Below are 22,398 nucleotides of genomic sequence, written 5' to 3'. Positions count from 1 at the left end.
TCTGGGCTGGAGCTGTGGATTGGGAGCTCTGGGCTGGAGCTCTGGGCTGGAGCTCTGGGCTGGAAGCTGGGCTGGAGCTCTGGGCTGGAGCTGTGGATTGGGAGCTCTGGGCTGGAGCTCTGGGCTGGGAGCTGTGGATTGGGAGCTCTGGGCTGGAGCTCTGGGCTGGGAGCTGTGGATTGGGAGCTCTGGGCTGGAGCTCTGGGCTGGAGCTGTGGATTGGGAGCTCTGGGCTGGAGCTCTGGGCTGGAGCTGTGGATTGGGAGCTCTGGGCCGGAGCTGTGGGCTGGAGCTCTGGGCCGGAGCTGCTGCAGGGTTCACCCCTCCACTACCCATGGGCAGCCCCAGCAGGGCTTTAAGCTGCACCATGTCCCTTGGTGTTCCAGAGGCCAGGAGGGAGCAGCCCCCTGACTCCTGGAGTGTCCCAGCAGGTGAAGAGTTTGTGGTGGCCCCTGCAGTGCTGTGGGCACCTCCTGCCAGGGGCTGGGTGCTGTTCCCATGTTCCATACAAGCCCTGCTGTGCCCAGCCAGGATCCACACCTGAGTTCTCACCACAGCCTTCAAACAGCTCCTGTGGAAAATCAAAACTGGGGAGAAAAGAGTAGGAGCAGGCGACAGTGGCAGCTTATTTGTGATCTGCATTGTGTGGGGAGCCCTTAATTAGAGGTAATTAGACTAATTAACTTGCAAATGAGAAACTCATCTTTTTCTCCTTTTCTCTTACAAGAAAAAATAGAAAAGATGAACAACAAGATAAATATTGGAGGTAATTACGTTGTACCTGCTGCAGACCCCTCCAGCCCATGGGATGCCCCTCTGCCCACCAGCCTGGCACTGGGTGCCATCCCTGTCCAGGTGTCCTGCAGTGGCTGTCCCCACTCAGGGCTGGTCACACTGCCAGGCATGTCCCTGTGGTCCCTGCTGGCAGAAAGGGACCACTGGGCACGCCCTGCACACCCAGCAGGGACGTGGTGTGTGTCCAGGAGCCGCTGGGGACAGTGGCCTCCATGGTTTTGGCCACTGCCAGGACCCAGTGGCCAGGCCCTGGCAGTGGCAGTGCCACAGAGGGCATGGCTCCAGCTCCATCCCTGGCTCACTGCCTGCCAAAGCCATGCCATGCCCCCCAGGCCGGAGCAGGGCCGTGCCCTCTGTGGCACAGCCAGGTGCCCGGCTGTTTCCCAGCCCTGCCCTCGGGGCATCTCTGCTCTCCCCTCACTCTGTGCCGCACACCCCGGGGGTTTTGTTAGCACAGCCCGGTTCAAATGTCTGATTAGTCTTTAGGAGATCGAGGGGTCAATTTTCCACAGCTCCTTCCTCTCCATTTAACTAATTTAACTGCACGATTGTTACAAATTTCATTTTATTATAGCGCTGCTTCTCAGTCCAATTGAATTACCAAAATCTCATTTTCTCAGAAGTGCTGAATATGTAATTAGAGGAAAAATTATGCTCCTGGCTGCCTATTAGAGAGGGCTGCGTGCAGGCACTGTCCAGGCACACGCACGGGTCCGTGGTGCCACAAGTGCCCACACCGTCTGGGCGAGCGAGTGCCACGTGCAGCTGTGCCAGAGCAGCATGGTGACACTGCTGTGACAGTGACAGGGGCTGTGGCTGGGCTCTGGGGTGCGAGGGGCTCTGAAGGGCAGGACCCAGGGTTCAGTGGGGTTCCTGGAGCCCTGTGAGTGGTGGGGCCAGGTGTGGGGGGGAGTGGAGCTGGTGTGGGGCTCGTGGGAGGTGTGAGGCCACTGGACGTGGCCACTGGTGCCACTGCCCGCGGGTCTGGAGCTGTCTGCCCGCAGCTGGGCTCTTGCAGCTCCAGGTGAGGATTCTAGAGCCCCAGCCCTTTCCAGCAGGGGGAACACAGCAGCTGCCCCAGGCCCACTGGAGCAGCAGAGTGGTCACCACTGAGCCGTGCCACACGTGGGTATCTGCGTGTGACACTGCCTGTACAGCTCAGGAGGGGCTGGTGAGGACTCAGGTTACCTCCAGCCCACCCCTGGCCTCTGCAGCCTAGCTTGTGCCTCGTGTGCCACCTGCCACAACCTTTCGGTGACCACTGGGGACCGAACACTGCTGGGAATCCCAGCCAGCACTGCGAACCCCGGCTCTGACTGGCCCCGCTGTGCCTGGAGGCAGAGCTGTGCCAGGGATGCCACCAAGGACTGCCACAGGTGTGCCCTGGCCCCGCTGGCAGCTCGGGAGCTGCCGTGGGTGAGCCGGGCCGCGGTGGCGGTGCCGGGCGCTGTTCGGGAGGGGGCTGTGCCTCCCGGAGCTCCGTTCCTGCCGCCGCCGCGCCTGCTCCTGCCGTGTCCCCGGCGCTGCCGCAGCCGTCCGTCCCTGCCGGTGCAGTGGCACCGGTACACGGCGAGCCGGGAGCTGCAGGCGGGGGTGGCCGGGAGCCCCCCCCAGCACCCCCGTCTCGCCTTGGTTACACAACATTATCATTTCATAATACTCTGAAATATACATGAAGTTGGCTGAATGCAGATGAAATTGCACCATTTACTTCATGAATATTTCATGAAGCCTCAGCTCCGAAGTTTCCAGCTGGCAGAGCCAGGAGCGGGGCCGGACCGTGGCCCTTCTGCCCGTGCCGGAGGTGACAGGGACACACGTGCTGGTGTGTGTCCTGTGTCACCCCCACTCCTGGATGTCACATCGCTCTGCCTGTCCTCCCCAGGCTGCCGTGGGCAGAGGGCCAGCAGCGTCCCTGGCTCTGTGAGCTGAGCCCAGGGGGACCAAGGGCAGGAGCAGGGTAGGGGGATGCAGAGCGCCGGGAAACGTGTGGCAGCCCAGAAAAATGGTGTTTCCCATGCCAACAGGCTGCTCTGCTTCCCCCCGCTGCTCCTCCTCCTCCCCCTCAGGTGCTGCCTGCTCACTGGAGCACTCCTTTCCCACCCAGCGTCCCTGGCAGATGCCATTTCCAACCTCTCACCCCTCCCTGTGCTTCGCTGATGAAGACATTCAGTGCAGCGGCTGCTGCCGCTGGTCCCTGCAGCTCCTCACTCCTCCCCTGCTTCCTGCACGGGGTCCGTCCCCATCCTGTCCCCCAGCTCTCTGTGCGATCACCGTGGCCCCACTTTGGGGGTAAGCACCCACCAGCAGCTCCTGGCATCCCCACGGCAGGCAGGGCTGGTCCCTGCTGGGGCTCCCTGACCCCCCTGCCCCTCAGCCAGCAGCTCTGCACAGCGCTGGGCACTGCTTTGTATGGATGGCACAGCTTTTGGGGTAATGAAATATTTACAGGTCAGTGGTTTTGTGAGAAATGACAGGGATCAGTCAATTCCTTTTCAGGGAGTAATTTTCTTCCCCTTCATGGCCTCTGTTCCGTGTTGACAGTCATTAGCATGAGCGAGGGCCGGATCGAAGGGGAGCGCTGCATCTGTCATGCAGATGAGCTCTGCTGGGCACGGAGAAGCCCAGCAGCCTGGGGGCAACCTTGGGCCGTGCCAGGACCCTCCTGCCTCCACTGGGGCATTTCTTGAATCCGTCTCTGCTGCTCAGCACAGTTTCCACTCGCCCTGCTCCAGGGCGTGGCTGTAAGGGCTGATGGCCCCATCAGTCTCCCTGCATGCTGCTCGCTCCAGTGTCCTGCTGGTGGGCACAGCGGGTCCCCCACAGGAGACGTTTGGAATTGCTGAGCACCCTTCCCTGTGCTCAGCAGTGACCTCAGGCTCCCTCATGATGAAGCAAGGGTGTGCCCTGGCATTAGCAAGCAGGCAGGAGCCATTCCAGGTCACAGCAAAGTGGTTTCTGCCTGCCCTGCCCTGCCTGCACTCCTTACTGCCCTGCCTGCAGAATAGGCTTCGTGAGGCTCTGCAGCTGGCAGGAGCACGGGGGGCTCTGTGGATGCTGTGGAGCTGTGGGCCCCTCTTTCCCCCTACAGCAGGTGCCTGGCTCCCAGGGGGAGGAGCAGGACAGCCACAGGCAGAGGGGACTGCTGTCAGGGCGGGGAGTGCGTAGTGACAGGGCTGTCTTCACTCTCCCCACATGTGGCTTCACCCAGCTGTGCGTGTGCCGTGACCTAATAGTGCTGTGACCAGGCAGGGTCAGCTACGACTGGGCAGCGCCATGCCATGACTGAGCAGTGCCATGACTGGGCAGTGCCATGCCGTGACTGGGCAGTGCTATTCTGTGACTGGGCATGCCATGCTGTGACCAGGCAGCGCCATGCCATGACTGAGCAGTGCCATGACTGGGCAGTGCCATGCCGTGACTGGGCAGTGCTATTCTGTGACTGGGCATGCCATGCTGTGACCAGGCAGTGCCGTGCTATGACTGGGCAGTGTCATGCCATCATTGGGCAGTGCCATGCCATGGTTGAGCAGTGCTATTCTGTGACCATGCAGTGCCATGCTGTCACCAGGCAGTGCCATGCCGTGACCAGGCTGTGCCATGCCATGGTGGGGCAGTGCCGTGCCATGACCAGGCAGTGCCATGCTGTCACCAGGCTGTGCCATGCCATGGTGGAGCAGTGCCATGCCATGGTGGAGCAGTGCCATGCCATGGTGGGGCAGTGCCATGCCATGACCAGGCAGTGCCATGCTGTCACCAGGCAGTGCCATGCCGTGACCAGGCAGTGCCATGCTGTCACCAGGCAGTGCCATGCCGTGACCAGGCTGTGTTGTGCTGTGCCACCCCTGCAGCACCAGCCCCGTGCAGCACAGGCAGGGCACAGCCGCGGGCAGAGTCGGCTGGTGGGAGTTGCCCTGGGCTGGGGATGGGGCTGGGGTCAGGCCGAGGCAGCAGGAAGGCCGTGAGGCTGGCAGGAAGCTGGCACGTCGGTGGCAGCAGCAGGGACAGGTGCTGGTGAGCGCCATCAGCCCAGCCCTCCTGTGTGGCACTGTCACGCCGTGCTGGCAGCACGCTGTCACGGCCGAGGTTGGTGGCCCTGTGCAGGTGCTCGTGGCTGGCAGCTGCCTCATCCTTAGCGCAGGGCTCTGCACTCAGGTGACTGCTCCGACCCGTCCTCTGCGTCCGGGGGCTCCTGGCACGTTATTTTCTTCAAAAGGAACAAATGTGGGAAACGGCGGCGTCAGCCCCGAGCTGACAGGCACAATCACCAAAATGCGGTGTCGGCAGGAACTGGCCCCACGCGCTAAATGACTTGAAAGGAAATGGCCTGGATTGTGCTGAGGAGGCAGAGTGTGGGGGGAGGAAGCAAGTGGAGCAAACAAAAAAACTTCATTAATTAAAGAAACTCGTTAATGAGGGACATTTAATCAGCTGAAGATGATATCTACCCCCTGCCTGCTGCGGCAGCCACTGCGCAGGGCTGGTGGTGCGAGACTGAGCCGTGGGCAGGGCAGAGGACCCTGCACGGGGACAGGGGCAGGGGACACAGGGCAGAGGACACTGCACGGGGACAGGGACAGGGGACACGGGGCAGAGGACCCTGCACGGGGACAGGGGCAGGGGACACAGGGCAGAGGACACTGCACGGGGACAGGGACAGGGGACACAGGGCAGAGGACACTGCACGGGGACAGGGACAGGGGACACGGGGCAGAGGACCCTGCACGGGGACAGGGGCAGGGGACACGGGGCAGAGGACCCTGCACGGGGACAGGGACAGGGGACACGGGGCAGAGGACCCTGCACGGGGACAGGGGCAGGGGACACGGGGCAGAGGACCCTGCACGGGGACAGGGGCAGGGGACACGGGGCAAAGGACACTGCACGGGGACAGGGGCAGGGGACACGGGGCAAAGGACACTGCACGGGGACAGGGGCAGGGGACACGGGGCAAAGGACACTGCACGGGGACAGGGGCAGGGGACACGGGGCAGAGGACACCACATGGGGACGCTGCACAGGGGACACCAGGCAGGGGACTTGGGCTCCCTGTCCCAGCCTCTCCACTGCCATCCCTGGGGCAGTGGTGTTTCAGCACAGGGCCGTGCCACAGTCCTGCTGGTACCTGCCCCAGCAGGTGGGCAGCAGAGGTGCCGGGTACAGCTCTTGCCCCCTATGCTGCCAGCTTTGCTCCAGGCTCAGGCACTGAACTGATCTGTCTCATTTTGAAGGAGGCCAAGGGCTGTAAAGGACCAGAATTTCTTTTACTGCAAGTGTCAAAAGCAATGTGTGGGAGATTCCCTGTGCCCCCAGGAGGGCTGGGTGCTGGCAGAGCAAGGGGTGTCTCTCAGAGCCCCTGTCCCTGGCACCCACAGGCCAGCACTGTGTCACAGGCTCCCTGCATGGCCAGGCACCCCAAGCTGGGGCTCTCGTGGGCTGTAGAGATGCATCCCCAGGGACCCCCTGGGTGCTCAGTGCAGGGGGACACCCCAGAGGGGCTCCAGCCACCTCTTGGGAGGAACAGAGGGACCCTCAGTGCCTGGGGCTGCCCTGGGATGGGGCTTTCCAATGCTGTGGGTAGCAAGGGGTGTGGAACCGAGTAGTGTGATGTCCACGGGCAGCACACAGCCAATTCTGTCAGTGTTCTCTTCCCCATGGAACCCTCATCCACAGCAGCCCCGAGTGAGCAGCTCTGTCCCAGTGGGGTGGCCAGGCCCTGGGAGCAGACAGGGGGCCCTGGAAGCCGTGGATCTGTGTCTGCAGCACCATGAGCAGGGGAACCTAATGGTCCCTGAATGAAATACTGCCCAGGTGACAGGCACTGTGACAGCCCTGATTAATAACTGACACAGACCTGGCTGTTGGGACGGGCTGACGAGGGGCCAGGAGGGCCCAAGACCTGGCAGGTGGGGACAGTCCCTGGTGACATCCCGGTCCCTGCGTGTTGGTGGCTGTAGTGACAGCAAGGCTGTGTCCAGCGCAGAGCAGGCAGCGGGGTGTGGGCTGCTCCTGGTTCTGCCCGTGCAGGCAGGGCGGGATGGGCACAGGGCGCCAGGGATCAGGCGGGGAGGGATGGGCAGCAGCACTGGCAGAGTGACACGATGCCTGTCGGTGTGTGCCAGTCCCTGGAGGAGAGCTGAGTGCCGAGACCCAGGCCAGCTCGGGATGGAGCCTCGGGCCTGCCAGGTGGAATGAGCACCTGGGGCGTGGGCAGGAGTGGCGTGGGCAGTTCCATGGGCTGGGCTGCTGCAGCCTGACAGCCCGGCCCACGCAGGCAGGTGCATGGGCTGGCGCGGCCCGAGCAGCTGAGTCAGCGCGGGCAGGCGCTGCTGCTGCTGCCGATGACTTGCAGATCTGAGCGGGGCTATTCCCGCTGGGTCTCCGTGTGTCCCCGCTGCGGCTCTGCTGCCACCCTCACAGGCTGGGGACAGCAGCTGCCAGCGCATCCCCCTGCCGCCCCCACCATCCTTCCCCGACATAAATCGGCGACACACACACGCAGTTAAGGAGCTTGTCTCTGCGGGCCGAGCCGCAGATGGATTTCACAGGCCAGAGGCTGCTGCAGCGCGCTGTAAAGCATCCAGGGGGCTGCGGGCACTGCCCCCCACGGCCCTGGCACTGCCTCGGGGGCTGCGGCTGTGCCGGCCGCAGGTGCCGCGCACACCTGTGCGAGGGGTGGCCGAGGTGTGCTGGGCTGTGAAGGTGGGCAGTAGCTGGATGGGTGGGTGTGCAGAGCAGGCGCTGCCTGGGAGCCCCGCGCTGCCCTCTCAGCCCCACACGAACCCCAGCAGCCCCTGACCCTTGGTGTGGGTGCAGCTCGTCCCGTTTGACCAAGGCGGCCAAGCCAACTGCGTTAGAGCAAAGGGCCTAATTAAATATTTAGCAGCTAATTGATCCCTGTCTGGTGTTTGCCAAGGGGCCATCAGCATCCTTCCCTGACAGCCCTCCCAGCCTGCCCAGCCCGTGCTGGTGCTGTGCAGCTCCCAGCATGATGCTGCTGGCCGGGCTCTGCTTTGCCCTGTGCTGGGCTCCAAAATGGGGCCTGGGCAGGTCTCCCTCACCAAGGAGAGGGATGTGCCAGCTTCAGGAGTTAAACCCCACGTGGGGGCTTCCATCCTTCTACCCAAGCCCAGCACAATGGGCAGGCAGGGCATGGGAGCGGGAGAGGATGGGGCTCAGCTGCTGGCAACGTGACCCCAAAGCCAGCACAGCACAGAGACAGCCCAGGGTGTGAGGGAGACACCAAAGGCTGGGGGGCAGTGAGGCGGGTGGGGCTGGCTCTGGCCGTGGAGATCAGAACCCCGTCCCAGGGCAGGCGGCAGCCCAGCTGTGCCGGCACTGAGGGGCACGGTGCCGCTCTCTCGGCAGGGTAACCAGGACGCCACGGCCCCGCCGGACGCGATGGCTCAGCCCTACCCCCCCGCCCAGTACCCCCCGCCCCCCCAGAATGGCATCCCCGCAGAGTACGCGCCGCCACACCCGCACCCCACGCAGGACTACTCGGGGCAGAGCTCGGTACCGGAGCACGCCATGACCCTCTACACACCAGCACAGAGCCACCCCGAGCAGCCGGGCAGCGACGCCAGCACACAGTCCATAGCAGGGACACAGACGGTACCGGTAAGGCCGTGCTGCGGCTGCGGTGGGCTCGGGGCAGTGCCAGAGGCACGGGGGGTGCTGGGCAGTGCTGCTGCGGGGTCCAGGGCAGTGCCAGAGCTGCCAGGAGGGTCCTGGGGCAGTGGTGCTGCCTGGCCAATGTCCCACAGGGTACCAGGCTGGGTGTTCCTGCCCCCATGACTCCCCCTCAGAGCCCCCCATCATTTCTCATCTCTCGTAATCCACTTGCTTGGCTCTGCTCTAGGAGATGGTGGCAATTACAGCGCTGGAATGCAGCACCAGGAAGGTGCTGAGCTCTGCACTTTCCAGTCCTTCCACACGGTCCCGAGTGCAGCGTCTGCACCCCCACCCCGAGCATCCCCATAGCCCCAGCAGCATCCCCTGGCTCACCAGGAGGGAGGGACACCCATGGGGTACTGCCAGAACCTGGGGGCCACAGGGTCCCTGGTGTCCCTGGGGACGGGCAGGGCCAAGCACAGGGCAGGGGGACATTCCCGCTGGGGACAGAGGGCTGGCACAGCCAGGGGCTGATGGCAGCCGTGCCTCCCACAGCAGACAGACGAGGCGGCACAGACAGACAGCCAGCAGCTACACTCCTCAGACAACACAGACAAGCAGCAGCCCAAGAGGTTACACGTCTCCAACATTCCCTTTCGATTCCGGGACCCCGACCTGCGGCAAATGTTTGGGGTGAGTACAGATCCACCCAGCCATCACATCCCTGCCCCGTGGCACCACTGGGACCTTGGCACTGTCACCTCCCAAGAGACATCCTGCCCAGCCCCTGGGTGTGGAGCAGGAGGTGACACAGAGCCCTTGTCCCACTCCACTGTCCCCTTCCCAGCCCTTGTTTGGACTCAGAGCACTGTTAATGAAATTTTGGATGACACTTCCCAAGTTCTGTCAGAGTGGGAGCCATGGGAGGGACAAGGGCATGACCCTTGCATGACCCTTGGGGTGCCCAGGTCTGGCCCCCAAGGCAGCCCTATGCCCATCCCTGGTACAGAGCCCCATGCCAGCAACTCTGGGTGCGGGGCCAGGGGCTTTGCAGGCACTCACCCTCTGTTCTCTCCACTTGCAGCAATTCGGGAAAATTCTGGACGTGGAGATCATTTTCAATGAGCGGGGCTCCAAGGTGGGTGATGCCCATGGCCAGCACCATACAGCGAGTCCTGGGGAGGGTGCCAGTGGAGCCAGGTTGCCCAGCAGTGCTGTAACCTGCTCTCCCCTCGTCTCCTGTCCCATGGGACCCTGGCATGCAGTGCCCCATCGGGGCAGCCCCGGCGCCAACTCGGGAGGTCGTGCGGGTCCCGGTACCCAGCACTGGAGGGAGGAGAGGGCTTGCTGTGTCCCACCACGGGCAGCTCATGTCCCTCTGTGTCTGGATGTCTCTGTTGTATCTTCCCCGCTTTCTGTGCCCCTCTCCCAGACTCTTCTCCCAGCTCGTGGGCGATTCTGGGGCCTCAGCCGGGACCCCCGGCCCCTGCAGGGACCCCAGTCTGGGCTCTTCATCTCTGCACTGTGGCAGCCTCACCTCCTGCGCCAGCTCTCCTGATTCACCCCCTCTCTCTCTCTGTCCCCACACCCTCTCTCTGTCTCTCTCTGTCTCTTTCTTTCTCCTTTTCTCCTCTGCTCACAGGGTTTTGGGTTTGTAACTTTTGAAACTAGCACAGATGCCGACCGGGCACGGGAGAAGCTGAATGGCACCATCGTAGAGGGCCGGAAGATTGAGGTGCTCAGATAAGTGTGCTAGTGCCGTGCCATGCCTGCGTGTGCGTGTCCCCTGCCCGGGCTGTGGGGCGCTTGGGGCAGCTCCTGGTGCCCTGGGGAGCTGTGCCCGGCGCGTGCATGTGTCCCTGAATGTGGCACGGGAGCATGCGTGTCGGCTGCGGGAAGGTCGTCGCTTGGCACGAGGAGTGTCTGGCCCCAGAGGAACCTCCCGGGTGCACGGAGAGCCGGGGTGTCAGCTGGGGCTGCATTCTGCCTGCTACAGACAAGTCTGGCAGAACCCCTTGCCCACAGCAGCCACCCCAGGCTCTGCAGGGAGCTCTGGGGCTCTGCCCCGCATGCCACCCCCCCTGCTCTGTGCTGGGAGGGAGGATCCACCTGCAGCTCCACATCTGCAGTACCCAGCAGCTGCCCAGCCCCAGAGGCTTTGATTTCTCCAAGCTTAGCACAGGGATCAAGCTCTGCCCATTTGCCAGCAGCTCCCCGCTGCTGAGTGGTGGGGAACAGGGTGGTACATGGCAGAGGGAGTGGGACAAAATGTCCCCAGCAGTGCTGACACCACAGAGGGAGCCTGGCAGGGCACAGCAATGCCCCATGGACAAGGAAAACATCATCCAAAAAAATCGGGCAGGAGCTCATGGGCAGCATGTCGGGGCTCAGCCTGAGCATGGCACCGCAGCTCTCGGGGCACAGCCAGCAGCCTGAGCCATGCTCACAGCTGGAGCATGGAGGCCTGGGCTGGCTGGAGGCACGGGCAGGTCTGTGTACAGCGGGGTGCTGCAGGCAGAGCCTTGTCTCGTGTCCCTGGTGCAGCTGGCATCCTTTGCTCCGGCCCCCGAAGCAGCGGCAGCGGGCCCTGGACCCCAGCCTCGCCAGCTGCAGTCCCTCAGGCTCTGAGCCCCTGTCCCTCTCTCTGCAGGTGAACAACGCCACGGCCCGCGTCATGACCAACAAGAAGGTGGCCAACCCCTACACCAATGGTAAGGGCAGTGTCCAGAGAGCAAGGCTGCAGCAGGCAGGGGCACCCCCGGGCACCAGCACTGTCTGGCTGCCGGTGAGCTCTGGCAGTGAGTGCACGCCACGCTGCCAGCAAATGGGAGAGCAACTGCTGCTGCCCAGTGCAGGAGGGCAGCCCCCGGGCCCTCCTCCTGCCTGGGATGGGGCTGTTGCCCCTCAGAGCACCATGCAGAGTGCCCTGTCCTTACTGGCTCTCCCTGCCCACAGGCTGGAAGCTGAACCCAGTGGTGGGAGCAGTCTACGGCCCCGAATTCTACGCAGGTAACGTCGGGCTGCAGCAGTACCTGCTGCGGGATCCCCCCAGACGTCAGCTCTGCCCTGTGTCTGCCACTGCTCTGTGCAGTGAGCAGCCCCTGGCCCCTCTCCCTGTCCTTTACACCTGCCTGCACAGTTCATCCCATCCTATCCTATCCTATCCTATCCTATCCTATCCTATCCTATCCTATCCTATCCTATCCTATCCTACCCTACCCTATCCTATCCTATCTTGTCCTATCCTGTCCTGTCCTGTCCTGTCCTCTCCTGTCCTGTCCTCTCCTGTCCTATCCTATCCTGTCCTATCCTATCCTATCCTATCCTATCCTATCCTATCCTATCCTGTCCTGTCCTGTCCTGTCCTGTCCTGTCCTGTCCCATCCCGTCCCGTCCCGTCCCATCCCATCCCATCCCCTTGCCCAGCCTCCCCACGGGGCCATGTCCCTGCCAGCCTGAGGGCACAGGGTGGGCTGTGCCACAGGTGCCCCGTGGGGGCTGTGTGGCGCTGCCGTGCAAAGCCCTCAGGTGTCCCCTCCTCCTGCAGTAACGGGGTTCCCGTACCCCGCCACGGGGACGGCCGTGGCCTACCGAGGGGCGCACCTCCGGGGCCGGGGCCGCGCCGTCTACAACACCTTCCGCGCCGCGCCGCCGCCGCCGCCCATCCCCACCTACGGCGCGTGAGTACCGGGGGTCTGCTGGGGGGCTTCTGCTGCCACAGCGCTCCGAGCCTGTGCTGGCAGCGCCGGGCTCGTCAGGAACAGGCTGCAGCTCCTGCAGCAGCTGCCTGGCCACAGGCTCTGTGCCAGCCTCACTCTGCTGCCCTCGGGTGACCCACACGCTCGGCAGCCTCCTGCCCACCAAGGCACAGGATGTTATTCCAGCCAGGAATGGTTGGTTTAGTGGAAACTCTGTCCCAGCACATGCGGCTGGGATGGCCTCGGTCACAGACACAGCCATGGCCATCTGTGGCTGCTTGGCTGCTCCCAGCAGAGATGCTGCCCTGGGATCCTCCTCTGGCACGCCCTGCCCTTGGCTGTGCCCTCTGCATATGCCCATGTCCCCAGAATCCCAGCCCAGAGGTGCCTTTGGGACCCGGACAGCCAGCCCTTGCCATGAGCCGTGGGGCTGAGGCAGCTTCCGCCAGTCACTGCCCTCACCCCGCTCCCCTCGTCCAGGGGCGCTTGCCGGGCTCTGATGCCTCCGCCTCATTTCCAGGGTCGTCTACCAGGATGGCTTCTACGGAGCTGAGATCTACGTAAGTGACACTGCCCAGGGCTGGGCTGTGACAGGGACCCCATGCCAGCACAGGGGGCAGGCGGTGTCACATGGGTCCCTGGTGGGCTCTGCGCCCCCTCCAAACCCCTTCCCCTGGGTGGCAGCAAGATCACGAGCACAGCACAGCTTCTCCAGAGCAGTCTGGGTAGCACACACCACGCAGGATCCTGTGCCCAATCCTGTGCCCCTGCCAGCCCCCTTGCAGGGCTGGTGCCACGCGGGATTTACGGTTCCTCAGTTCCTTACACCCGTGTTTAACCTCCATGTCTGAGGAGCCAGCGGCGATATTTCAGGCGGGCACTGAAGGATTTATCTAACGTGACACCTCATTAAGGCGAGCGGGGAGGTAACAGTCTCTTCTCTGGAAATTTAATTTTTTAAGGTTAATGTTTGTGAAAGCCCCTGGGGAATGGTAATGAGGCTGATGCGTGCCCAGTGGCACTGGCACCACCCCCTGTGGGCCCCACACTTCTCCGTGCAGTGGCATGGGGCACCCAGCTGCCCCAACCCCACCTCCCCAGTGGGTGCAGCCCCTTGACCAGTCTCTCTCCCTGCAGGGGGGCTATGCTGCCTACAGGTACGCCCAGCCTGCAGCAGCAGCGGCCGCATACAGCGACAGGTGAGCACCGGGCACGGCACCCAGGGGAGCCCCGTGTCACCCCCAGCTCCTGGGTGCTGTGGGACACGACAGAGTCAGGCACGGGGAGGGTGTCCTGCAGACAGGGATATCTTGCTGCCCTCAGGGCTAGGCTGGAAAGGGTTGGCACCACTGCAGGGGGAGCAGGGAGGTCCGGGGGGCTCCCAGGTGCAGCTGGGAAGGAGGGAGGGAGGGCTCAGAGGGGAGACAGGAGCCCAGCTGTTGTCACTAACACCTGCCGCTGTTTGCTCCTAGCTATGGCAGAGTGTACGCAGCAGCAGACCCCTACCACCACACCATCGGCCCCGCCGCCACGTACAGCATTGGCACCATGGTAAGAGCAGCCCCTCGGCCTTCCTCTGCTTCCCGGGGGGCTGCAGGCAGCCCAGGGAGGGTCTGGCACGGTGGCCGTGGGGCCTGTGGGGCACAGGGCAGGGCCGGGGGCTGTGGGAGGGGTGTGGGAATGGCGCAGCCCCTGCCTGGCTCTGTCTGCAGGAGAGGAAACCCCCACCCCACCTTGCCCCTCCTTCCCCTCACACCCCGCACAGTCCTGCCCACACATGCCACTTCCCAGGGGCCTGGCTGTCCCCCACCGGCTGCCTGGGCAGGCTCCAGGACTCCTCTGTCATCCCAGTGCAGGACAGTGTCCCCAGGGCCCCGCGTGCAGCCACACAGGGGGGGCACCGCAGCCCCTCACACACCACAGCTCTTGGCCAGCTCTGACAGCATCAAAGATGAAAAATCGCACTCACAGGCTGGGATCACAAAGCCAACCTGCCTTTTTCTGCCTTTTTTTACTCCCTGGGCAGCTGCTAGCGAGGGGCCAGGGGCACTACATCCTAGGGGTTTTCAGCTGAGTGCCACAGCAGGGATGGGGCAGCTCCTTGGCAGGCATGGCGCAGCAGTGCCACGCTGGAGGCATAGGGCAGCCCCTGCCCCCAGGGCAGTGCCCGTGGCCACCACAGAGCCCGGGCAGCACTGGGCACCCTGGCCCTGCCTGCCCCTCACATCCCAAGGACAGCAGCGATTTGGTGTCATTTGAAAGAGGAGGAAAAAACAAAAGAAGAAAAAAAAAGGGAAGATCTAGGCTTTGGCTATCTGAATACTGATTGGCTTTTTTTTTTCATCTTTGATGTTGCAGGCTAGTCTATACCGAGGAGGGTACAGCCGCTTCACTCCCTACTAGCAAGACAGACCCAGCCCCCCCACCACTGCCCCCGATGCTCACTAGCACCAAACCAAACCAGGCAGACAGAGCCGAGGCCGAGCCTGCGGAGGAGCCGCGGGTGCTGCCCGGGTGGCCGGGGCTGGCGCCGGGCTCTGTGGGGCCGCAGCACCCCACACCCATAGGGTTACCTCAGCCGCTCCGTCCTGCCGCCCGCCCGCCTCTCCGGCACCATCCAGCGGGGCCAGCCCTCGCCCCAGCAGCGCCCCGCGCCCACAGCCGGGCTGCCGGGTCCCCCCGCTGCCCTGGCCGGGCTGCGCAGGGCTCGTCCCCCCGCGGATGTGCTCAGCCTGCAGGGATGCTCGCTCCGCAGGCGCTGGGGCTCGGCGGGACAGCAGCCCCCCGAGCAACCCCTCTGCCCCCATAGGAGAGAGAGGAGCCAGCTGGGCTTGCTGCCAGCTGGGGGGCCTGAGGCTGGGGTGGGTTTGGGATTCAGGGCAGCCCGGCGGGCAGGAGCGCGGGGCTGGGTGTGATGGGCTGCGCTGGGTTGGCTGCGGAGCTGGGTGTGATGGGCTGGGCTGGGACGGTGCCTGTGTGCCCCGGGCCACCAGCTCGGCCTGAGTGCTGCAGCGAAAGACCTGCCTCTCTTGTTTCTGTTGTAGTGAACCCGTGGCTGTTTCCTTCTGGGACCAGGAAGGGCAAAAATATACACACACACAAACCCCCCCCCCCAAAAAAAAAAAAAAAAAAAAGGAACCCCAATATATAAAAATTAAAAGCGAAGCAACGGGGGGAAAAAAAGGAAAAAAAAAGAAAAAAACGAACAAAAAAAAGAGAAAACAAGGCAAGCGGCAGCAGCCAAGTGAGTCCCAACTGTCCACACACACCGAGTGAGCGAGTCCCAGAGGAGCCGCGGCAAGCACCGGCGGTCGGATGCGCCGGAGGGACCCCCAGCGCCCCGGCCCCAGAGCCCAGCAGGGAGGGAGCCGGTGCAGGCAGGCGTGAGGGTCCGCGGGGTCCGGGGGCCCTCCCCGCCCAGGTCAGGGCCTGGGCGCCACGTCTTCCTTCCCCTGGTGCAGCAGCGCTGGGGGTGCCGGCAGAGCGCTGCGCCCTGCCCGGCTCGTGGGACCGGGTGACAGGGTGGGGACCCGGCTTGGTGCCACCCGAGCCCCGGCGCTGGCGGCCATCAGCGTGTCGGGTGTGCGGGGCCTCAGCTCCAGCGCGGAATTGGGGCGGCGGCGCGGATGCGGTGCTGAGGTATTGCAGAGGACGACCCTCTGCCTTTTAAAGGGAATTTTTGTTAAAAGGAGCTTGCAACTCGCTTGTGACCCCTTCCCCTTCTTCCTCCCTCCTTCCCTGACGCCCACGCTCCCGCCCTGCCTGGACCAGCCCTGACCAAAGCTGTGCCAGGCGCTGCCCCAGTCCCACTCCCGCTTGCCCTGCAGCACGGGACGCGCTCATGAGCACCCGTCCCTGCCTGAGGCAGCGGGATGTCCCCAGCCCTGGGTGCGGGGTCTCGGCCACTGCATCACCCACGAGGGACCCACCCAAGCCGCGAGGCTGGGCTGCAGCCGCCGGCGCGCTGGGCACGGTGCCCAGTGGCGCGGGGCACTGCGGAGCCCATCCCGGGGTGCAGCGCCGTCCCGCGCCCTTCTGGCTCTGCCACTCCTCAAACCTCACTTTATAGTCTGCAGACGCCCCCGACGCCCCAGCGATGAGCTCCCCCTTTTCTATTCCCGGTGTACATAGCCCCGGCCCCGCTCCCCTGTACAAAGCTCCGTCCATCGCTGTACTGGCTTCTCCCTTACAGCACCCCTGCGCCGCCCCGGCGTGCGGGCTGGCGCCGGCCCATCCTGTATGCTTAAAAGTGTGACCATTCTAATAAACAGTATTATTATTATTATTATTATTATTATTATTATTATTATTATTACAAGGATTATTATTATTATTATTGAAATTATTAATAAAGATTTCTTTCTTCAACCAGGGCGACTCAGGTTTTGACTGGTTGCGCGGGGCTGTGGCTGCTACAGATCTGGCTGGGCAGGGGCCCACAGCCTGTGGACAAATGGGGAACCCTTGGGGCCCCCAGCCTCACCATGGTGAGGGAGCAGGGTGCTGCATGAAGAGCCCTCTCCTGGCTGGGCCTAGCCCTTCGTTCTTCAGGCCATCAGGTAATACGTTCCTGCTCCGTCTCAGGAGCAGCAGCTCCACTGCTGGCAGTGGTGTCCCTGGCAGAGCCTGCATTGTTTGGGGACAGGGCTTGGGACCCCACTGCAGGAGTGCTCGGCTGCTCCTGCCTGCTAATTGCTTGCTCACCAGACTGTGAGAAAATAATTGCTGCTATAAATTTTCTCTCCTCCTCACAAGATGCTCTGGGGAGGCAGTGTAGGCTGGTGGCACTGGGCTGGGTCCACGTTAATGAGCACAGCGGTCACCCAGGCTGGGCTGCTGCAGAGCCCGTGCTGGCAGCTCCCCACCAGGCTGAGCCCTGAGGGGACTGTGTGCCTTGGGGTCTTACGGGCAGTATACACAGCCTGTGGGCAGCAGCCTGAGACAGTGAGGGCTGCAGGAGCTGGTAGGGTTCTCAGGGCAGGTGCCCCAGTCTGGGGTCACACATGTTGGGGATCCTGGTCAGCACCCAGTGGGCCCCTGCAGTGAGGGCTGAGCACAACCACAGGGGTGGGCGGAAAGGGACTCACCAGCCCCAGGTGATGAAATGCAGCCTCCCTGTGTCCCCACCACAGCCCACCCACCACATGGAGGAGACACAGCACAGGCTGCACCACAGTTGCTTTAATGCCCATCTGAGCTGGTGCCACTGCCTGGTGCGGAATAGACCAGCACGAGGCGGCCCCAGAGCTCGGGGTCCACAGGCAGCTCATCCCGCAGAACCGGCTCCACCAGCAGCTCCAGCCGGCAGGACTGTGCGGGCGCCGGCCGCGGCACAGCCAGCCCCACGACGCGGAAGAGGCAGCCCTGCGCCAGCCCCAGCACCTGCGGCGCCGTCTGGCCCAGGCGGCACCGGGCGCCCTGGCTCAGGACACGGAACCATCTGGCACGGCCAGGCGGGAAGGACCAGCGCAGGGTGAGGCTGAGCGAGAGCTGCTCGGGCTCGGGGCCCTCCTGCCACCAGAGCTGCGAGGCCATCACGCTGTGCACCTGCGGCGGGGAGGCCGCCACGCTGGCCGTGTCCAGCACCTGCGAGGGAACCGCAGCACCGTCAGGGTCAGGGCAGGCATCCCCACCTTCCCAGAACAAGGGGGGCACGGGCAGGTGTCTCCACCAGGCAGGCACTCACCCGCACCTCCCCGAGGAGGCAGGTGAAGGATGTCTCCTGCATGCTGGGCTGCTGGCGGGACACAATCAGGGACAGGTCTCGTAGGCTGCAGTCCTGCAGCTCCAGCTCATAGCACCTGAGAGGGAAGAGGCAGAAAAAATGGTACCAGGGAGCCCTGGCGTCCCATGCCTGCCTGTGGACATAGGATGCAGGCAGGGCACTCACCGGCTGGTCCAGCCATGGGAGCCACGGTGGCAGGCGGCGAGCAGCTTGGCGAGGCCGGGCGGCGGTGCCGGGAGGAACCGGGGGTGGTACCGGCCATTGGGCTCTGCCAGAGGGAGCCAGGTCAGGGGTGAGGGACTGCAGCAGGTGCTCACTGCAGAGAGCACGGGGGGACAGGATCCTCACCGGGCAGGGAGGTGGGGTTGCCCTCGAAGCACATCCCTGAGTCCCAGGTGGTGACCTCCAGTGCCACTGTGAAGTCATCGGGCTGTGGCCCCTCCAGCTTGTAGAGCAGGGTCAGGAAGACCTTGGGAGGGGCTGGCATCTGCAAAGAGAAGAGGCTGATGACCCCAAATCCACCCAGAGAGAGACAGAGACAGAGAGAGAGAGAGAGAGACAAAAAGAAGGTGCATAGTGTTAGGTGTGCTGTGCAGTGTGGGCAGAGCCTGGGCACACACGCCACCAGGCCCGGGGCCACACAGTTCAGGCCATGCAGGCCATGTTAGGCTGACATGGTGCCAGCCCAGCGCTGAGGAGGGGTGAAGGGCTTTTCCCCAACTCACCGGACAGCCACGCGCTCCTCGCCGGGGGGAATGATCCCCTGCAGCTGCAGGGAGCTGCCCCCACACCAGGCATCCTGCAGGCAGCAGCCGGTGCTCAGCGTGCCCTGCCGTTCTGGGTACAGTGGCTGGATGTCCTGCGCACTCAGATCATACCAGGGCCCAGACTCTTCATCCTACAGCACAGGAACAGCTGAGCTGGGGGAGCCAAGAGCAGGGACCTCCCTGCCCAGCCCAGCCCAGTCTGACCAGAGCAGAGCTGTCACCCTGCACCCACCTTCCCATCCAGGAATGTGCTGGTGCCCATGCCCAGGCTGAAGGAGGTGGTCAGGGGCAGTGTGCAAATGCTGTGCGTGGGCAGGTACTCTGCCAGCGAGCCCCAGAACCTGGAGGCAAAGGTGGGTGTCAGGGCAGAGACCCCTGTGACGGTCACTGCCCTGCACAGCCTCAGGTATCACCTCAGCTGGGGCAGAAAGGGGCCAGCTGCTCCTGGCCAGCAGCCATGGTGTTCTGACAGCCACAGTGTCCCTGTAGCTGTGTCCCACCACCCCACAGCCTTCCTGAGCCAGGGCACTCCTAGCCCAGTTCCTCCCCCAACACCCTCCCCGCTGAGCTGCCCTCACCTGTTCTCGTTCTGCAGGAAGTTTTCCTTGCCCAGGTGCTCATAGACCCAGCCAGGAGCGAAGATGGCTGCAGAGAGGCCAAACTGGCGGATCAGGCGCAGGGACTGCGGAAACGAGCAGTGAGCAGCATGGGCCAGGCCAGGGAGTCACCTTGTCCCCTGTCCTGTCCCTGCTACCCCCAGGTTCCACTGGCCCCATGGTGGGGCAGGACACCAGAGGGATGTGCTGCAGCATCTCCCTCTCCAGGGATGGCAGCACTGGGATCTTTTCATGCATGGCCAGCATTCTGGGATCCCTCACTCCTCACCTGTTCATCCCCAGGTTAGCAGCCCAACACAGCACAGCCCAGCAGGGCCGCAGTGGGAGCTCAGAGCCCTGCACTGGGAGAGGTCAGGGTCACACTCTGGTCCAGCCCTGTCACACACACCTTGTCAGTGTCGAAGCCACCACCAATCACATCCCCACGGCCAAAGACATCAACGCCGACATAGACATCGTTTAGGCGCGGACCAGCCAGCCTCTGCGTGCGCTCCAGCTGCTCCTCCTTCCAGTTGTAGTTGGTGAACAGCCCGTCACAGGCATCAAAGAACATCCTGGGGACAATGGTCACAGTGGCAGATGCTGTGGTCACACGCGGCCTCATCAAGGGCTGTGCAGGTTGTGCCTGACTGGTGCCATGCTGGGTTTGGGGTGGGCTCATGCCCCCCACCCAGGGACAGTTTTTCCAGCCTCACCTATTCTGATCATTCAGCTCATTCTGCCACCTCAATGTGCCATCCTTCAGGACGCTGTCATACCAGATCACCAGCCCTCCTGGCACAGCGCTGTGCACCCGTGCTGTCAGGTCCTGCAGGAAGAGGGGCAGGTTCTCCACCGCCGCCGGCTGCCAGGAGAGAGAGAGAGAGAGACACGGGTGGGTGAGGGCACGGGGCAGGGGGCTCCCCATGGGAACAGCACAAAGGCAGGGCAGCGAGCAGGGCCAGCAGGACTCACGCTCAGCGTGTTCTCTATGTTGATCAGCCAGCCGTCGAAGCGGTAGTGCTGGGCGATGCGGGCCAGCTGCTCGGCCACGGCGCCGTACGCCTCCTCCCCGCCGGCCAGGAACGCCTCGCACAGCTTCTCCCCATCCGTCCACTCCGTGATGAATGTGCCTGCGGAGGCAGCCAGGGGTCAGCTGCACATCCTGGAGAGTCCACCTCACTGCTGGGGCTGGCCCAGGCTCAGCCCTGCCCTTACCCAGCACAGGGACGCTGTTCCGGTGCGCTGCATTGGTCCAGACCACGGGCGGGATGGTGACAGTGTGGTGGCTGAAGTAGACAAAGATGTCGATGTAGCGCCAGTGGTAGAAGACGTAGGGGTTGCGTGTGGCCGAGCCCTGGATGAACCTGCAGAGGGAAAAGGGCTGGGCAGTGCAGGAAGGACGCTGACAGACGCTGTGAAGCTGGGTAGGAGCCTGACTCACAGCAGGGAGCTGGGCAGAGCTGTGGCACTGAGCCACCTCTGAACATCCCAGCCTGAGCAAGGCTCCCCAAGCACTGAGCCAAACACCCCATCCTTGCTCACCTGTGGCTGAGCTGACAGGAGACGTGTCAGACAGAAACACAACTGCCTGGCAGTTTGAGACATTGAGCTCTGCTGTCACACCTCCCTTCTACCTTCCACCTAGCACGTACCTGTCCTCCAAGTACCCGCCACGCATGTCGTGGCACACCAGCGTCCGGGGCCTCCTGCTGAGGAGCGGGGGCTGGCGCTTGGCCAGAGGCACGGCTGACACATTGAACTCATCGTTGCTGTTGGGCTGCCAGGCCAGCAGCTCCTCCAGACCGGTCAAGAAGAAGCTGATGGGCTCCGTGGTCTTCGTGTCAAAGTACCTTGCTGGGAACAGTGGGGCGGCGGGTCAGGGTCAGCAGCGAGCCCTGCCTGTGCAGCTCGGTCCGGCACTGGCACCGGCACCATCCCCATCCCTCTCCCGGTGCCTCACCCGGCAGGGGCTGCGGGCGGTCGCTGATGGTGTCGTGCAGGACAGTGGTTCCCTGGATGTCCGCCGCCGGCTGCAAGCTGCCCCGGGAAGTTGGGTGAGGGCCGGGCTGGGCCAGCACCGCGGCCAGCGCCGACCAGGCCCTGCCAGCCCCGCCACCGTCCCCACCACCGTCCCGCTCCCGGACCCCATCCCCATCACCGTCCCCGTCCCCGTCCTGGTCCCGATCGCGGCCTCGGCCCCGGTCCCGCCATCCACCTCCGCCGCCGCCGCGCCGCCCGCTCCGCCTCGGCCGGCTCCTCCGCCGCGGCCCCGGGCTCGGCTGCCGTCCTCTTGCCGCGCCGCGCCGGCCCCTCCGCCGCCTCCGCCATGGCGCTGCCGCCGCCGCCGCCGCCGCACTGACGGCGCCGCCGCCGCCACCGGGCCCGGCTCTCCCGGGGGCGCGGCCCCGGAGCTCCGCCCGCCGGCCCGCACCGCCCCGGGCACCGCCCGCCCCCGTGTCCCGGGGCGGGGTGTCCCGGGACGGACCGCGTGTCCTGGGAAGAAACCGCACGCCTCGGAATGGATCGCGTGTCCCAGGGATGGGAATCTCTGTACCGGGATGGGAATCTGTGTGCTGGGATGTAACAGGCCCTGCTGGGCAGGCTGGCACGGAGATGGTGCCTGGTCCCCAGGGAGCTTTGCCCATGCCATGGGACAGGGCGGGGGCCCTGCGCTGATGCCCCCACCCCACAGCAGTGAGCGGCCTGACCTGCCTCACTTAGCCCCCACCATCCACCCACTCCTCACATATGGGGCCAGGGCTCTGTTTAAGGTCATCCTGAGTCCCCGCAGCCCGGTCCCCTCCCTCCTGTGCTTGGGGTGCTGGTTTGCAGCTGCAGCCCTGCTCAGCCCAGCCATGGACCTGCCACTCCAGACCCTGACACCTGGCTTCACCTCAGATCTACCTCCTCTCCGTGGATGTGTCGCATAACCTGCACTTCTGACAGCCCTGCCAGCCTGTCCTGCTCCCAGGCTAACAGTTCTGTCACTGCACGCAGCTCCTGGCCCTTGGGGCACAGCTGGCCCGTGCAGTGCCTGGCACAGGTCCCCGGCTCTCCAGGGACAGTTTGTTCTTCCCTCTCCACCCCATCTCAGCAGCACCATGCCAGCTCCCTCCTGGGAGCCCCTGCTCCCCAGGAGCAGAACCTTGCCCTGAGTCCCTCGGAGCCTCCCCACACACAAAGCAAGAGGAGACTGAAGG

The 22,398-nt window shown here is 64.0% G+C and overlaps 2 protein-coding genes across 14 annotated transcripts in view; one reads left to right on the top strand and one right to left on the bottom strand.

The window, feature by feature from the left end:
* The window catches only part of RBFOX3 (RNA binding fox-1 homolog 3), a 139,316-nt gene extending 122,841 nt beyond the window's left edge, over positions 1–16,475 (top strand). For 6 of the 13 annotated variants that reach the window (XM_064395457.1, XM_064395459.1, XM_064395465.1 and 3 more), the window contains 11 exons: positions 8,164–8,415; positions 8,965–9,102; positions 9,494–9,547; positions 10,052–10,144; positions 11,060–11,120; positions 11,365–11,418; positions 11,957–12,089; positions 12,628–12,667; positions 13,245–13,306; positions 13,580–13,658; positions 14,466–15,142. In XM_064395457.1, coding sequence (XP_064251527.1) covers positions 8,164–8,415; positions 8,965–9,102; positions 9,494–9,547; positions 10,052–10,144; positions 11,060–11,120; positions 11,365–11,418; positions 11,957–12,089; positions 12,628–12,667; positions 13,245–13,306; positions 13,580–13,658; positions 14,466–14,510 — 1,011 coding nt within the window. In that variant the 3' untranslated portion in view covers positions 14,511–15,142. The other 7 variants (XM_064395467.1, XM_064395466.1, XM_064395463.1 and 4 more) reach the window with 3 other exon arrangements.
* Positions 16,476–17,268: 793 nt separating this feature from the next.
* ENGASE (endo-beta-N-acetylglucosaminidase) lies at positions 17,269–21,588 on the bottom strand. Its single transcript, XM_064395451.1, has 14 exons — positions 21,414–21,588; positions 21,159–21,235; positions 20,851–21,052; positions 20,414–20,562; positions 20,171–20,328; positions 19,912–20,060; positions 19,605–19,770; positions 19,178–19,281; positions 18,832–18,940; positions 18,558–18,730; positions 18,181–18,335; positions 17,998–18,100; positions 17,794–17,908; positions 17,269–17,693 (listed from the first exon to the last, which is right to left on the bottom strand). Exons 1-14 carry the CDS (start codon positions 21,524–21,526, stop codon positions 17,289–17,291), a joined length of 2,178 nt encoding a protein of 725 aa, XP_064251521.1. The 5' UTR covers positions 21,527–21,588; the 3' UTR covers positions 17,269–17,288.
* Between the last annotated feature and the right edge of the window lie 810 nt (positions 21,589–22,398).

Source organism: Passer domesticus, chromosome 20 (genome assembly GCF_036417665.1).
Source record: "Passer domesticus isolate bPasDom1 chromosome 20, bPasDom1.hap1, whole genome shotgun sequence".
NCBI classification, from domain to species: Eukaryota; Metazoa; Chordata; class Aves; order Passeriformes; family Passeridae; genus Passer; species Passer domesticus.
The sequence above is the reverse complement of the archived record's forward strand: the minus strand, read 5'-3'. Positions and strand labels throughout refer to the sequence as shown.